This window comes from Gobius niger (assembly GCF_951799975.1).
Source record: "Gobius niger genome assembly, chromosome: 12".
Lineage (NCBI taxonomy): Eukaryota > Metazoa > Chordata > Actinopteri > Gobiiformes > Gobiidae > Gobius > Gobius niger.
Window position 1 is genome coordinate 24,073,289 of NC_136863.1, and position 16,796 is coordinate 24,090,084.

Here is a 16,796-nt window from a genome sequence, read left to right on the forward strand (position 1 = left end):
TGGCACAGACATCGCAATCCACTTCATCATGCCTTTCTTGACGTGACTCTTGAATTATACTGTAAGGTTGTCCTCACGATTGGAACATTTCCTCGTGTGAAAATGCTCTCATTACAGTTGCGTCTTTAAAAATAGGCCTGGCGCCTCTCTCTGCGTTGGCTTGTTACTGTCAGCATGCACCAGCGGGTGACTGCAGAGGATGAAAACACCGGCGGCTTGTGTTGACCTGTTTATCACTTAGGAAGCGCCGCTCACCTCAGGTTGGCTCAGCGTGGGCCCAAAAACTCACTCTGCACAGCCCCACGTCATGCTGTCAGCTTCCTCCTGCAACTCGGCCCGCGCCGGATTCACACGTGTGGCAGGGTTTTCCCAAGGATTGAATGTAATGAAGAGGGAGCATAATTAATGGGGTTTCAATGATATCTGGTTCTGAAATATTGACATTGTTGGTGATTTTGTATTTCCAGTAAAAACGTGTATTGAAAAGTGGTACTGAAAAAAACAAAACAATTCTTTAGATACCAAGTTTTCATGCCTGATAAGAGACAAGATAAGCCTTCATTGATCTCACAATGGAGAAATTCACCTGTTAAATCAGCTCTCAAGAAGCACTCAGGGTGTGCAATAAAGACAGGAAATGTGCAATCAATTCAATCCAAGTATCTTATAAACAATGAATAAATGGCTCCTGAGACAGCAGAAAGTCGCTTGGTAGTCCCAGCTCAAATAATTGATGAGAATCATTTTGTTTGTTTATTTCTATTCTGTCTTTCTTTGTTGTAGTGGAATCATTGCATTCACTGTCCTTATATTTAATTGTTCTCAGCTAATGTGTCCAGAGTCATTATCAGTGGATCTGGAGTCTTTCTAAGGAAACATTTCTTTCAATGTTTACCTACTGAAAAAGCACAAAACCTTTACCGGCTAATCCAATGCTTACATTAACAACAGTCTGTGGGAAAATATACTATACTATCTGAGAACCACTGCTTTAGATAAAGGATAATGTAGCATGTGTAACAGAAGTGAAAGACACTCAACCCTACTTGGTGGTACACAAATATGTACAGTACCACTACATTCTGATAGAAATAGTTTCCACTTGTCAAGGTTGCTATTAAAGCCTAAATGCATTATTCATGCATAACGTATATATGTGTATTCATGTATTCTTTCTATACAAGTGAAATAGCCTTAATCACACTTCCCCTGTGATCTACAACATTACCATTTGACAGAAATCTAAAGTATGAACTGCTGTCTACTATGAGAATCCTGTGCATTTCAGAACATAGTTAACAGGTTATGTGCACCCTTTTATAAGAGGGCTGTATGCTTTCAGTTTGGCGTGAATCTGTATTATATGGCATTACAAAAGGGTTTAAATTCTCCTTGGAAGACCCCTGGTGGTACGTTTTTATCAAAAATATGTGAACAATTTATCTGCTCGAGTCGATACCTGAACGGCGTGGTATACATTAACAGCACGGAGCCTGGCGGATGGATTTGTGCCTCCGCCGAGAGTTCAATGTTGTGGCTGTAGCTCCATTTGCGGAGGTCTGTGTTTGAGGAGCGCGATGGAGGGGGGAAGAGCCAGTTTAATGGATCCGACGCGCTCACAGTCATGCTCCGCCAGGGAGGTGACCAGGGCCCTCACTCCACACCTGATCACAAATTTAGCACAGAACAAAGACGGAACGGCACACATACACACACACACATATAAGGGGCATATAGGAGCTGTCAGCCCCCCACGCTGCTCTGGCAATATGGGCAAAGATGGTTCGTATTGGAGTAGAGCTGAACAATTAACTGCAATCGAACTGAAATACCTGAATCTGAATGGATTTCAATTAGCAATTCATTAAAATCGCAAAACTTGGACGCAATTTTTCATGATTTTTCCCCACAGACTTTTTAAAAATAACAACAATAAACAATTGAAACTATAAAACAAAACTATACAATAAAAAATATTATTTTTATTTTATATTTTCGAGGCACAGTCAGTAGATAATGATATACTCTTGAAAACAACACAATTATTTGTTTCAATACCTTAGTTGCACAGTCAGCTCGGGCTAACGTGGGGCTAGCTCTGGACTAGCTTAGCTGTGGAGGTACCTATTGTGCTTATGTGACCTGAACAATTTCATGTAAACTTCAGCACTTGAGACTGAAAGATGTTTGCATTGACAGTATTTTATCTAGGTATCGTCCTCCTAGCTTTATGTAATGTTACCACTAGTTGTCATAGCTCTGGCTCTGAAGTCCTGGTAGGATTGCATCAATTTCAGCAGAGTCGTGGCACGGTGGTGAGCGAGCGGTCGGTCGGTCGGAGGGGCCGTTGGCACAGACTGGTAGCCTCGCTTACCACCACTGAGTATGGCGTGAATTAATAATGACTACAGTGTAGCGCTTTGAGAAACTTGGTAACACAGACTTGTACAGCGCAATACGTAAGTGTAAACCATTATTATTATCATTATTATTATTATTATTATTAATTTCACTTCTCCCGCCACTAGTGCGCTGCCATGTTTGTTTCTGTCGCTGTGCCTTTATCATCAATCAATCAGCGGTTTATTGTCATTGAATAACAACGGAGGTTGTTGGGGCATACAACAGTACATGTTGTTGATCAGGCATAATTAAATGGTGCCCTTTGATTAGTTACAGTAGCCTATTAGTCACAAGTCCCTCCTCCGCCTGAAGCTGCTTCACACGGCTTCGTGTCCACTGTACAGTTTAGAAGAGAGTAGTCTGACTTGCCAGGCTGTCGCTCCGTGGCCTTGTGTCATGAGGGGACTTGAAATTTGTTTCCTTAATTTCCCTCCTAATTTATTGTTGAAAAAAAAAAACAGTGGTGTCATATTTTATAATGTTCAGTTGTTACATGAAAGAGCCACACTGTCCTTTATACTTTGCACCTTTACTCCACATAGTGACTTGTCGACGTAACAGTCATTTGTGCTCACGCTCTTGTATGATTCGTCCTGTGAGCCAGTTGAAGCCACATTCATTTAGGCCTCGTCTTCATGAACTGGCGCTGTCGGAGGAAGATAAGATGAGATGACAGAGGCGGGACGCGGGAGCGGGGTTGGGAGCCTTCATCTCACAGGGTGCATGCTCACGACAAACCCTCTGTCCATTTGCGCTGATCTCACCGGGGAGCGCTGTTATGACACACACAGAGCCACTGTGTCCACATTAGGGGCTAAATCAGACTGATGAAGCAGCTGACAGACCCCGGCTCCGACAAAGACGATTTAATCTGAGGCACAGCGCTCCTCTTTCTGTTGGGACAGCTGGTTACCCTCGGATTAGGTGCAGTTATTTACTAATAAAGGAAACTGTACATATAAGGTAATTCCTTGCATTACTTTATTTACTTTATTTCTCCCTATTTACTTTATTTATTTATTTCGAGAGGACAGTGCACATTAATGAACACTAAGTACAGTTACTGCAGACACGACTGGTCAAATATTTCTCCAATGAAAGTAAAAGTCACTCAGTTCAGAGGAGCCAAATTTATCTCCCGTACGACAACACTCCAGGGACAAACCTTCTTTATTGTGAGACCATGGCATTTGAGACACTACATCTACACAGTGCCATCTACTGGTCTGGAGTGAGCATTGTGCAGCTTTTAAAATAAACAAAACACATAGTCACATTTACTTGTTCCTTTGGCGCCTTTATAGAAAAGTACTGGAGTAGAAAGTATTATATGGATCTTTCAAAAACCACAACACTACTCAACTAAAGTACAGATCATCAAAACCTCTATTTAGGTAGGGTTACGGCACACATTGTTTGCACACCACCATCTGAAACATTAACAAATGACACTGTGTAGAAAAAAATTATGGCAGTGTACAATACAAAAGCGTGCTTTGGAATGCCATACAATATTGGAATTGATTCAAACCCACAGATGACACGATTGTTTACAATGAAGCCATTCCGATCTAAATATACTATAACCTATACCATGGAAACAGCTGTGCAGTAACAACTACGATAATGACGCTATAGTAGTAAGTAAATTATAAATGTTGATGATGAAAATGCCAATTTGCAGTATAGCCACATTCCAGGGTATGTTTCTGGAGTGAGTTATCAAAATGAAGCATCTGGAAGACAAAGTAAAGATGATTTTTAAAGTCTAAAAACTTGCCACGGTAAAGATATATTGTTATATTCCATAAAATACATATTGTAATGAATGCTCAGGGCCTGTAATATTTGATGCTTGTTATGGATTCCACACGTTTCCATGCTTTACGTTTCCAGTAATGGTAAAAATATGGAACGCACATCAAAATCATACTTGACTTTACCATGAATGCGTATTGTCCTTACAAATGAAAGACAAATGCCAATATGTGCCCAGTGCTGTTTGATTATGTAGATAATATTCCACTCTCCCTCACATCTGTCCACTCTCCTCCACTAATCATTTCTATTAGGCAGCCTCTACGTCCTCCATTTCCTCATCTTGCAACAGCCGCCTTCCAGTCATTAAAGCTGAATTTGGGCAATGGCAGGTGTAAGAAATGTGAAAATTGGATAAAATTGCCTTAAATGTAGCACCAAAAAAAAAAAAAAAAGCATAATATCCCAGTGAAGTGCTCAGACGAACGCATGATCTGTAAAGAATTTTACTTGATGCATCTCACTGTGTCCCAGTCCACATTCAGTAACTCACAACAGCAACAAAGCTAAATCGTGCTACATAATGTGCGTAATGTGCGATAAACACAGACTCTAGGGCCGTATTTGACATTTCTTAGTAAATAAAATTATAACAGTCTGACACATACGTCATAATAACTAGGATATGTAAGTTTTGTGTGAATATTACATGAACATGAACTACTTGTGTCCCCAGGGATGAAACGTGTTACTAATTACACTGTATTATGATGATTTATTCACAATGATAAAACAAAACTACATGAAGTAGTTGTTTAAGCTTACATGTTTGGTTTTGGCTCTTACGATTATCCAATCAGAAAGCAGAATGAGGTTGCCAGATCAAGTGGCTAAAACCAGTCTGGTATTGAACATAAAGGGACTCTCGTATAGCTTCTGAAATGTATGCTTGTGTCCTTATATGCAGCTTCAAGTAGTATGTGAAATAGACTTTGTCTTCCATCTTGTTTTCTCATCAAAACATTTTTGTGCATCTCAAAACAGCTCCCAAAAAATCTCCTCCCGAGGTCCGATGTATCCAGGAAATGTTTCCTAACCTCTTGATCTCTTGCTAAACTTAATCCTCTCATTGCGGAGAAAAAACACCCGCCATAGCTCAACTATGGAATACCTGCAAAAAGCATAATGCCTTCTCTTTAACCATGTTCAGATGTTGTTGGCATGCCTTTTTTAACCATTGGGATCCAACACACTTTACTTTAAACTTACAGCTCACTGCTGTGATTGGTCCGTCTGGATAGGCTATTAAGCACAAGTCAGGCAGCTAGCCTGGCAATATTTCTAGCACATTTCCTTATGAAGGACATTGTAAAAATGTGTTGGATTTCTGATATAATTACTCAAAGACAGTGTGAAGCAGGTCAGGAGAATCAAATAAAGTATATGCGTGACCTTTTTATGATTGGTGACACGTTTCCTGAGCTTTTGTCAAGTGCGTAAATCCACCTTTGCCATGTTTTTCTCTCTGCTAAATTGTAAGCTAATTGAGTTCCTTGTCAGTGTGAAATTAAGTCGGCCAGCGACGGCTCTGTAATATTATAGGTAATTACAGTGTCTGTGCAATTTCCTTGAGCATTCTTGTCTGACTACTCATTGAATAATACCACCCGACGTGCGCATTTTACCAGCGTCGGAACTCAATGCTTTGCTGTAAGTGAGAATTGCTCTTCAGGTTAGAAAAGCGAGCGTTTGATTTCCTCGCCGCTGTGGCCTGCAAGTAGAAGGTGTAAAGGCAGGGCATTTAATGAGAATTACAAAGATGTAGCCTCCTGCTTTTCTCTCGCCGTGGTTCAAAGCAGGGCCGTGAACCCATCCTTCGCCTACGCAACATTCAGAAAAATCGCTACCTTTGAATAAGTAAACATTTGACCCGTTTTGAGTTTTCCGCGCGTGTTCTGACCTCGTCTTACGATGCCTTTGAAAACGTTCCCCGCATCCATCAGCTAGCGAGACGTGCTCATTTGAACTCAGAGAAATGTGTGTATTAGCGATGGTTATCTGTGACACCATTAACATAATACAGTGTTTGCTTATGTGCTTTTTAAGGGACAGCACTCTGGCGGGGAGCGCGCTTTCTCTCCCGACGTTTGTTGATGCTTTCAGGCTGAATGTGTTCCGCTGCTCCCAGGTCACGTCCCACCGGCGCTAAAATCTGTCCAACTCTACTTTGCAAAGATAAATAACATTCGAAATGACACTTTGGTTGCATCCGCTTCACTTAAGGGTTAGTTTGTTAAAAACACCTTGTTTTTCACCAGCAAAGCAACAGCGGGTTGATGTGGCGCGATGATAAAATATGAACAGTTGTTTATAATCCTTATTACTTTGACTGAGAGTGCTAACCTAACTGCCTTAGCATGTTTCACTGCCAAATTAATAAGACTGACTTCTCTGCACAAGCTTGACAACCACCACACTCCTGGTTTCCACGCGTTTCCTGTTTGTAAATCCGTAATATTGCCTAATATTGAGGTGTACGAAAACTATTTGATGCATCAAAGTAATCAAACTGTGTGGGTATAAAAACATGAATATGAAAAAACTTTGAATTCGCGTCATCCCTTTTGAACCCAGGAGCCCCAAATGTTACTCTGTCAATGGCCAAGGAACAGGTCTGATCTTTTGCACATTTGCTGAGCGAAGCCAAGCAATATGATTAATGCCTGGAACACAAAGTTGTGAGTAGATGTAACTGGGTCGTTTTATTGATATTGTGTCCACTAAAATGAAACGAAAACAAATAAGAACAATTCAACATACTCTAGATTTTAAATAACGGCACTACTTTTTGTTGTTTCCTGATGATTATTCAAAGCCATCAGACCGGATAAACTGGGCATACCTTTATTTGTCCATGGTGGGGGAAAAAACTGCATGTAGTTGCAAGTACAGAGGAGCAATAAAAAGGCAAGAAGTGGTTCAAAATGGTCTAAAAGGTTTTCCTACGTAATTTTGTTGTAGAGATTTATCTTTACCAGGGGTCTCCAAGTAAATTTCGCTGGGGGCCAAAATATATATTGGGAGTCTATTGCCGGGGTCCATAAACAAAAGCTCCAGTAAAATATGTTTTGATTGGGAATATACTATTGAGGAAACCTTTTTCAATAAATGAATAATAATGAGCCTGACTGTAACCTCGGCTTACACTATTGCACTTTACAAGCCTGTGTCACAAGTCTCTGCTACACTGTCATCATTATTCATTCACTCAGCACTTGGTGGTGATAAGCTACTATTGTAGCCACAGCCGCCCACGGGCAGACTGACCATTTACTACGTGATTATTATGTGTTGTTTACATCCTGATCTCTTCTGAGATGACCTGTTGGACACATGTGGAAATCTTTATTTATTTAAGTTGCCCCCTCATGGCGTGAGTGAGCATTCTGGTTATTTCTTTAAAAAATCTGAACTCCGCGGGCCGCCTGTTGGAGACCCCTGATCTATACTGTATATATACTGTATGTCAAGCTGTTTGATCAACCTTAATTTAAATGGAGACTTCATTGTAAAAGTTCACATTTTGTCTTTGCAGCAATGGTACACCACGTCCATGAAGGCCATCTGTGTTTGGCTGACCGACAGACTGGACCTGCAGCTGCACATGTATCAGCTCAAAACCCTCATCAAAATCGTCAAGGTAAAAGTAGTCCGTGGTCTCCTCCTTAGCCTTGTGCATGCGAGCTATTGATAAAGAATCTATATCGATTGGCACCAACAACACTGCTAAATAACTGACCAAAAGAAATTGTAATCAACAATACTAACAAAGATGAATGAAATAAATACATGAATACAACTGAAACATTGGGTTTATACTGTATATGGATTATTTATTTGCTAGGTCAAAACTTTTACTTCTGCTAAATGTTTTGGCTACACCCCTGCCCTCCTTCCGCCTGCGACTGAAAAATATTTCTCTGTAAGTCTCTTCTGGGCCATGCCTACTGGATTCTAAAAGTAAACCATTTTCTGCTAATACAAATGTATTTTTGATTTGGTGAAAGCGGCAAAGAAAAGTAAGAAATAAATAAATAAGTCAACTTGAATCACGGTGCATTCGTGTAAAAAAATAAAATAAAAAACGGTTAAAAGCTGACATTGAAGATTGCGTTAAAAAGAAGGGGAAAAAAAGACTCAAGTGTCCTTCAGAGCTACAGAGCTGCTTTTTCCCACTCATTGCCCAGCGCTTTTGTCTTTTCAGACTTTTCTAATGGGATTTTTAACTTGAAAGAGCCAAGATGTGGGATTAATAATGGCTTTGGCTTTGATTGTGGAAGAAACGTGTCCAATCTGACAAATAAGAAAAAGAACTTTGGTTTATCGTTTCGGACCGAGGGTTTTGTCATTCAGACCTCCATTGCAAGTCGGAGGTTTAGCTCATTCAGGAAGTCGCTGCCTTCGATTCGAACAATGCGGGGTCACATCCGCTCGAGGACGACCTCTCTTTCCACAGGAGACACTAACACCTTCTTCTACTCACCTTTTTTCTCACATGGGGACACTTCTCTGTTTGTGTGAACCCATTAGAGTGGCCGCTACCTCCTGATTGTGACCATTAAATTAGTACAGTGATGTATTTTCTGTAGAATCCCCTCCACGCCACCAAACACCTTTGTTCGTTTAGTTTTCTTAAATAGTTTTTTGAGCGTCAGTTTTAACTTGAAAGCTCTAAGACCGGGATGATAATGGCTGCGACTTGGCAGTGGATTCCTGTCTGACATATAAAAGGAAAATGCTGTCCTTGAAGCTCAATTTTCCTGCTTTTGTGTTAGGACCATGAACGCCACTCCTACCTGGCTCCCTCTATCCCCCCCCCCCCCCCCCCCACCCCCCACCCATACACATTCCTAACATTTCTCTCTGTACGCGTCTCTGACTCATCCTTTTATATTTTTTGTAATGTTGTTTTTTTTTCCGTCTTTTCTTGTTTTTGCAGAAGAGCTATCGCGACTTCAGGCTACAGGGCGTCCTGGACGGCACGCTCAACAATAAGAGCTACGAGACCGTCTACAACCGCCTGACCGTGGAAGAGGCGACGGCGGCGGTCAAGGCGGGGGACGGGCTCCAGGGCATCAGCATGAGGGACAGTGACGAAGAGGACGACTAAAGACACGCCCGCGGGGAAATAGGAACATTTCTGAAGATAGTGTTGTTCACCCTTAGGTTTACAGAATACACAACTATGTCTGCTCGGTGCGGCGGCGCCGGCGCAGCGGCGAGCCAAATGTAAAGTGTAAGTTATCTTGTTTTAGCCTCACAAGATTTGACACCGTAAACGGTTAATCAGTGTTTCTCTTGAGGACGACCGGTCATTGTTCAAGTGTACCCCCGCCTAAAGCCCAAAGTCAGAGGGCCGTGGTAAGTGCCACGTAAGCGCCCCATAATTGAAATGGGATTCAAAAAGAAGTAAATTAACAGGAGGGAGTGGAGTAAAACAGAAGTACCCGCCACAAATAAACAACACATTCCACTTACACCGTCTCCTCTACATGAAGAGACGATATTTTCTTACATTTAGATAAACTGTTTTATTTAGAACCAAAAAAATAGGATTATTGTAGGACGAGGAGATAAAAACAAGATGATGCGCCTATGAAAAGTTGCATTTAACATTGTGCCTGACTGGATACTTTTAGCAAAGGATAATACAGGAATTGTGACTGATCGAAAGCATTTTGACCATTGAACAAGTGGATTTTCATCCTCTGGTAGATGCTACAGTTTTTACATTTACATTTTCTGTTGGTTTTAACGCCCACTCACTGCCATTTGTTCAATCACAATGCCCGCAGATGCCCCATACTTTGGGTTGCCATATCCTACAGGTATAAACAAGTTGGCAATAAACTCAAATGTATAGCAGGTCATGGCAACCCAGCTTGTCTTTGAAGTATGGAGTGAATGAATAATGCAATGTAAAGCGTCTTTGAGTGTCCAGAAAAGCGCTATATAAAACCGATGCATTATTATTTATTATTATTATGAAGATTGAAGTTGAGATGAACGGTATTACTTAAGAGCAAAAATTTCAATTAAAAAGATATAACTCCATATACCATTTTTTTTTTAATGAAACGGCAAAAGCAAAGCAGTAATGGCCGACTCATATCCCGCGAAAAGGATGAAGAATTGAAGCTGAAGTCTCAGGCGGCGATGGACGTGACCTTCTCAAATGATCCAAGAATCCCACACCCAAATGTACATAAGTGTCGATATATAAAAAGCTGAAATGCCTGAATGTACTTAAAAGCAGGTAAGGGAGGCGGGGCTCGGACACCTGGTGGCTGAAGCCCCGCCTCCTCCCTGCGCAGCCATACAGAGTGATGTCACTGTACAGTAGCGGTTCGTCCTTAGCGTTAGTTGTAGCTTGTTTTGGTCACTGTGGCCTCAACATATTCTGAAACAAAGCAGCAAAAGGACTATTTTTATCAGACTGGGTTTTTGAATGACTGTTTGAATCATGTGACTGTCTATTGATTGTCGTTTTAGGGTTTTGTTCTTCATGGATACCCGATTCCCCAGGCCTAAAGGAACACATGTATTTTTTTTGTTCTCAGATTTATGTTTTTCTTCTTTGTGCTGAAATGCTATACAGCTTGAAACATGCAGCAATTTATCAATCTGAAAAGTATTGTACATGTTTTTGGACACCTAGACTACACGATGCATGTATTTAGCAATCAAAAATTAATGTAGCCCTGGCGCTAACTGTGACTCAATCATGTCCTAAAATTTCACACTTGAAATATTAAATCAGCAATAACTAATTATTACATTTGGATTTACGTAATGTAAAAACAATACACTAGAATTTGTTGCACTAAAACAAATAGTTTGTTTTATATTTATGGATATGTTTTGTTTTTTTTAATTCATGTACTATTTCCTGACATTATTTTATTATCATTGGTATGATTCATTTTTTTTGTCATCTGTTTTATGGACCTTGATTTACATGTACCATGATGAAGATGCCCTGTTTTTTTGTTGGTTTTTTTCACCACTAACATGCTTTGAAGACGTCTGAACGAGAGGCTTTATAAAACGGGCCCAAAGTAGAAATGTGATTGTGCCCACACTGATAGAAGTGGATTTAATTTATTGCGCATTTAAAGCTATATATTGCACCCAATCGGATTTTGATTTCAGCAGGAGGACTGTTGTGATGTCTGTGTGAGAGATGTGTTTTTGCTGAACTTGAGTGAGTGAGAAAGAGAGAGAGAGAGAGAGAGTAGCGCCGCTGGTGTTTAAGTGTCCTCGTGGTGTCAGTGCAGTTCAAAGGCCAAACGGACAAAAACCCGAGATATTTCTAATGTCTCATTGTGCGCCTGCGGTGGTCAGGTGTCTGTAAGTGTCAGAAATAAAGTGGTTTTAAATCACACCTGCGCTTCTCTGCATATTTTTTCCCGGAGTTTCGAGCATGTTGGTCAATAAGAGGCATGTATGTTCAACAGGCTTATCATTATTTAGCCTGCTTATTCATTCTTGTTTTCTTTTTAATTATTTAGCGTATTCAGAACTGCAGCAAACACTGCCACAGTGATCTTTAAACACATTGTTGCGTCAAGGTCTTTAAAAAAAAACATGTGTCTATAGCCTACGTCTATTTCTAAATGATTAGGATTGTGATTATAAAAGTTTTTGAAATGACAACAAATACGACTAACAATAGCCTGACTCAAGTGTAGGCCTATGATTGGCAATTGAAACAATGTGGTGAAGTCAGATCTATTATTTAACCATTACTTTGAGCGCATTGGTCAATGATAACGTGCGCAAATATGCTAACGCGGCAAAATGACGGAAGAATGCCATCTGTAAATTAAAAAAAGGTTAAATTAATATAATAATAATACAAAGAAGCGGGTTAAAATTACCCGTAATTAAAATGAAAGACTGTACCCTGAACGGGCCGCGTGCGTAAAGGCCTCGGCTGCATCAGGCCTTTTGGTTCTTGAACTTTGGCCCGTGGCATTTACCCCTGGCACAAGTCATTCACGGGGCGCGTAATTTTACTTGACATCACAGTCCTGTTTCGGGCTTTGGCGGGAGGATTTTTCCTTTTATTTGGGTCGTTTGAGTTTTGGCATGATCCCTGCCGTTTATTGCAGGTGCGGCCGCTGCGCGTAAATCTAATACAAAGAGTTTGGAAATGAAAAGAGGCAGTAGCCTATTGAAAACCGAGATAGGCTCGTGCGTCTGCCTATCTGTGTCTTTGAGTAGAGTATTGACTTGAGCCTTGGACGGGGTTTTGTGCTGCTTCGTTCATAAACCGTCGCAGTCAAACAGTCTCCGTTGATTAAACCGGTCAGAAACGGTGCGTCTTTAACGAGCATCGATCTTCGTGCGCTCAGAGTTCAGTGGAGCCAGAGCTGGACTGCCTCCTCTGCCTCTGCGCAGCGCGTGTGTGAATGTGTGTGTGCCACCGCTCTCTCCAAAGCCACGGCACAGAACAACGCGCGAGGAGAGGAGAGTCGTAAAGACCCGGCTCGGATCGATGGTCTCCGCTTCAGACCGAGTCTTGGCTCAGGGTTGGGTCTCAGCCTCATGCGCGTGCACAGAGTGTGCGCTGTGACAGATCTGACTGCGCGTGACCTCGGCCGCTGCGCGTCTCTCGTGTCAATAAAGCATGATGTCACGCGCAGCCACAAGAGAGCGGGCTGTGGCGCGCACCTTTAGTTGAGCTGAGTCTGGTCTCGGAGCACCTCCTGTTTCTGCCGTGGAGCACGCGATCGACGGACCACAGCTGAGCAAATTACCGCGTGCAGCTCCGTCCGGCTCCCCGCGCCGTGTATCGACTCCACGAGCATCACCAGCGCCAATCACGGCCAGGAGAGTCCGGTTGATGCGGACCTGATGGACGCACCTATTCGCCGCCCCGCGGGGCTCCCCATGGGCCCTGGGAGCCAGCCTACGGCCCCCGCCCCGCTGAGCCCCGGCAGCGGCAACAAACCACTGGCTTTCTCCATTGAGCGGATCATGGCGAGGCCGGAGCCTCGGCCACTTGCGCTGCCGGGATGGCTGCAGCCTCCCGCTGGGGTAGTCCCGTTGCTGCCGCTGAGTTACGAGCCGCAGCGCCTGTTTTTAGACTCGAGCCCGGAGCTGCTGGGACTAGGACTGGGCTACCGAACTCCGGACTCGGACCAAAGTCCGGCTCCAGGCCACTATAAACTTTTCCGGCCGCGCGTCGTGACGCAGGGCTCGTTCCCGGCCGTGGGCACCGTTTATCTAAACTGTGGAGACAGCGGCGCGTGCCCACCGCCAACCGGACTGGTGAATTTGCACGTGCCCATGGCCTCTTACCTACTGTCCGCGCGACACAAGGCGCTGCTCGCGGACAAAGCTCCGATAGAGCGTTTCCCCGCGGCTCAGTCTCACGGACACATCCAGCACTACGTGAAGGAGCGAGAGCACATCCTCGCGGACAACATCTTTAAAAGCTCCTCGGCCTCGCGACTCAGCAGCTCGTGCGCTGGAAACAAACCCAAAGTGTTCACGTGCGAGGTCTGCGGAAAGGTAAACCCTGATGCCCTTTCATATTTCTGGACCGGTCGGATTCGGAGAATTGACGAGGAACTTGTAGGAAAGTGGACAGATTTGGTGAAGGTTTCGTTTCTTACAGCACGAACCTTTTTCCCTAGTAAATAATTTAACAATAACCACAGAAACCATTTTGTGGGAAAGAGTAACAACAAAATGTTGTTAATGAACCAGTGGAATTAATGATCATTTTGATTCCGCTTAAATATTTATTGGCTGATAGTTGTTTTGTTTTCTCTTCAGCAGCCATATAGGCCTGTACGCGAAACCACACAAAATAATGAGTAAAATTGTGACAAATTATACAAGGCTAATTATTGTGACATTCTGTATTTAGATCAAATGTATGAGTGACAGCTGACCTCAGATGAATCTGTAGAAATACTGTACGCTTATCCACAGTTTAGTGCTATAGTTTCAGGGGCTCAGTCTCTTGGAGGTTGCAGAATCCAGATTTGATGTAAACACAGGTGGATTAAGCTGAACCGGTCAGATTATACCTGCGAGTGTGACTCTGTTTCGTCTCGTGCACCGATGCCTGCGCACTGCGTCAGGCCTTTAGACGTGCATGTTGTATTTATTTATTTTTGATTCAACTTGTGAACTGTGTCGATCGTGTGTTTCTTGGCAGGTGTTTAACGCACACTACAACCTCACGCGCCACATGCCCGTGCACACTGGCGCGCGCCCCTTCGTCTGTAAAGTCTGCGGGAAAGGCTTCCGGCAGGCCAGCACACTGTGCCGCCACAAGATCATCCACACTCAGGTAAAACCACGTTACGTTGTTTACGCGCGGGGCTAGAGGCTACTTTAGGTTTAACCCGGGAAATGGCCTTCCCATTTTAGGATTTAGTGCACGCATTCTGTATTCCACTGGTCTTTTTTTATTCGACAGGTCCTGCAAAATAGGTTTGGGGTTTATTCGATTTAGATTTGTTAGGTTTTACTAGAGATGAATGCATAGTTTTTCGGTCATGTTTATTTTCTTACGGACATTTTTGTCAACACAAAATACCAACCCATAATATCAATTGCTGTAGAATAATATTTTTTGCATCTAATATATATATATATATATATATTCTAAAGAGGAAGGCATTTTTCATTTCTTTTTATAAGCTAATGGGTGCTCGACATTTTTATTATTATTATTTTCTTAAAACGTTGTTCAACTGTTGCGCGAGTGTTGTTGAATCAGAGTCAGGCTAATGTCAAATATGTCTAATATGTATGTGCGCGTGCGTGTGTGATCAAACAGGAAAAGCCGCACAAGTGTAACCAGTGCGGGAAGGCGTTCAACCGCAGCTCCACGCTCAACACGCACACGAGGATCCACGCGGGCTACAAACCGTTCGTGTGCGAGTTCTGCGGCAAAGGCTTCCACCAGAAAGGTAGGCCTCGAGCTCACAAATATTTCATGACACACTGTATATAAAAATAAATAAAAAATAAATAAACGATCGCTAGACACACATTTAATGCAACAATTTGTTAATATGTGCGCGCGTAAAATGACGTTAGGCAAATTAGGCCGATGCTTTTACGCGCGATAATTAGACACTGTAATACGAAATAAATACGAATTCAATGATTTTTACCTAAAAATAAATAAATGCTTTATTTTATTTTTTTACGAAATGCCTGTATATAAGTCCAATTCATAGCTAGTTTGTCGACATGTATATTTTTGTCTTTCATGTCAACATCAATGGAATACATTTCACACAAAAACAAGACATTGACCTCTTTTTTTGGTCAAAATAAAAGCTGAAAAGGCGATTTGTTATATTTTGAGCAATGCGTTAAACAATATGAATCGATTTAATCTCAAATATTTCGTACAAAGAGGTCTGAAAAGTTTTTTTTTAATGGAATTTGCTCTATTATTATTATTATGAAATTGCTATTTTGAAAGGCATACAACAAAATGCTGTAATACTGGTTGAGACACAGCCTATACTCTGCGAGGGGAAATTCTCTTTGATAGTTACTCGAGCAAAAGAGGAGGAAAACATTCCGTTAGAATGAGGTACAATTTAAAATATAATAAATAAGCAGCTGGATTTAAAACCACTTAAGAAATGAATGTAAGGTCTTATGTGAGTTGAGATGTTATAGGTATAATTTAAAACAAATATACAATTTTATATACTTTCTTCGTGTATTTCTACAAAAAAAAAAAAATGTCACTGAATTGCGCTCATTAAAAATAAAGCGCTGGTCCCTCATTGAGCATATGTCCAATTTATGTGGCACCATCGGCAGCATATGGCTCGTGTGTGTGTCCCCCCCCCCCTCCTCCCCCCCGTCTCTCTCTTTCTTCATCTGCGCTCTGTCCTCTGCAGGGAACTACAAGAACCACAAGCTGACGCACAGCGGGGAGAAGCAGTTCAAGTGCTCCATCTGCAGCAAGGCCTTCCACCAGGTCTACAACCTCACCTTTCACATGCACACGCACAACGACAAGAAGCCCTTCACCTGCCCCACCTGCGGCAAGGGCTTCTGCAGGAACTTTGACCTCAAGAAACACATCCGCAAGCTGCACGACCCGGCGGGAGGACAGTCGCCGCCGCAGCAGCCCTGAGCGCTGGCGAACGAAACTGACCCCCTCCGACTCCTCCGCGCACATCTGCAAAAAAAACAAAAAACAAAAAATGAATAGAGGATTTTAAACCATCGGCACATGTTGAGAGATACGGCCCATTAAGTAACAAAGCCCTGGAGAATATAGTTAGCTGGTAGGAAGCCGCATGAGTGCAAACCCAGGGAAAAGAAAAGAAATGACTGCAAAGATAGAAAAAGAGAAACAGGAAAAATATATTTGCCTATATGTCTTGTTTGCTGTGTGAAATTTGAGATACCATTTTGTATAACCAGTAATGCTGCAGTTCATTTCATATTGGCCTTTCTCTGTCTCCTTTTTTTCAATCTGGCACACAGTAAGTTCTCTCTATGCTGTTCTTTTCCCTGGGTTTGATCTCGCAGAGTTGACGACAGCTCTTGCTCAGTATTGTGATCAATTTCATGACTGA

General features: G+C 42.2%; 2 protein-coding genes across 6 annotated transcripts in view; both read left to right on the forward strand.

The window, feature by feature from the left end:
- The window catches only part of cadps2 (Ca++-dependent secretion activator 2), a 210,858-nt gene extending 201,211 nt beyond the window's left edge, over window positions 1-9,647 (forward strand). For all 5 annotated transcript variants that reach the window (XM_079567674.1, XM_079567670.1, XM_079567671.1 and 2 more), the window contains 2 exons: window positions 7,757-7,861; window positions 9,161-9,647. In XM_079567674.1, coding sequence (XP_079423800.1) covers window positions 7,757-7,861; window positions 9,161-9,331 — 276 coding nt within the window. In that variant the 3' untranslated portion in view covers window positions 9,332-9,647. The remainder of the gene's footprint in view (window positions 1-7,756; window positions 7,862-9,160) is intronic.
- A 3,053-nt stretch (window positions 9,648-12,700) lies between these two features.
- Window positions 12,701-16,363, forward strand: fezf1 (FEZ family zinc finger 1). Its single transcript, XM_079567764.1, has 4 exons — window positions 12,701-13,740; window positions 14,396-14,530; window positions 15,023-15,155; window positions 16,110-16,363. The coding sequence occupies exons 1-4, from the start codon at window positions 13,081-13,083 to the stop codon at window positions 16,346-16,348; spliced, it is 1,167 nt and encodes a 388-aa protein (XP_079423890.1). The 5' UTR covers window positions 12,701-13,080; the 3' UTR covers window positions 16,349-16,363.
- The last annotated feature ends 433 nt before the right edge of the window (window positions 16,364-16,796 follow it).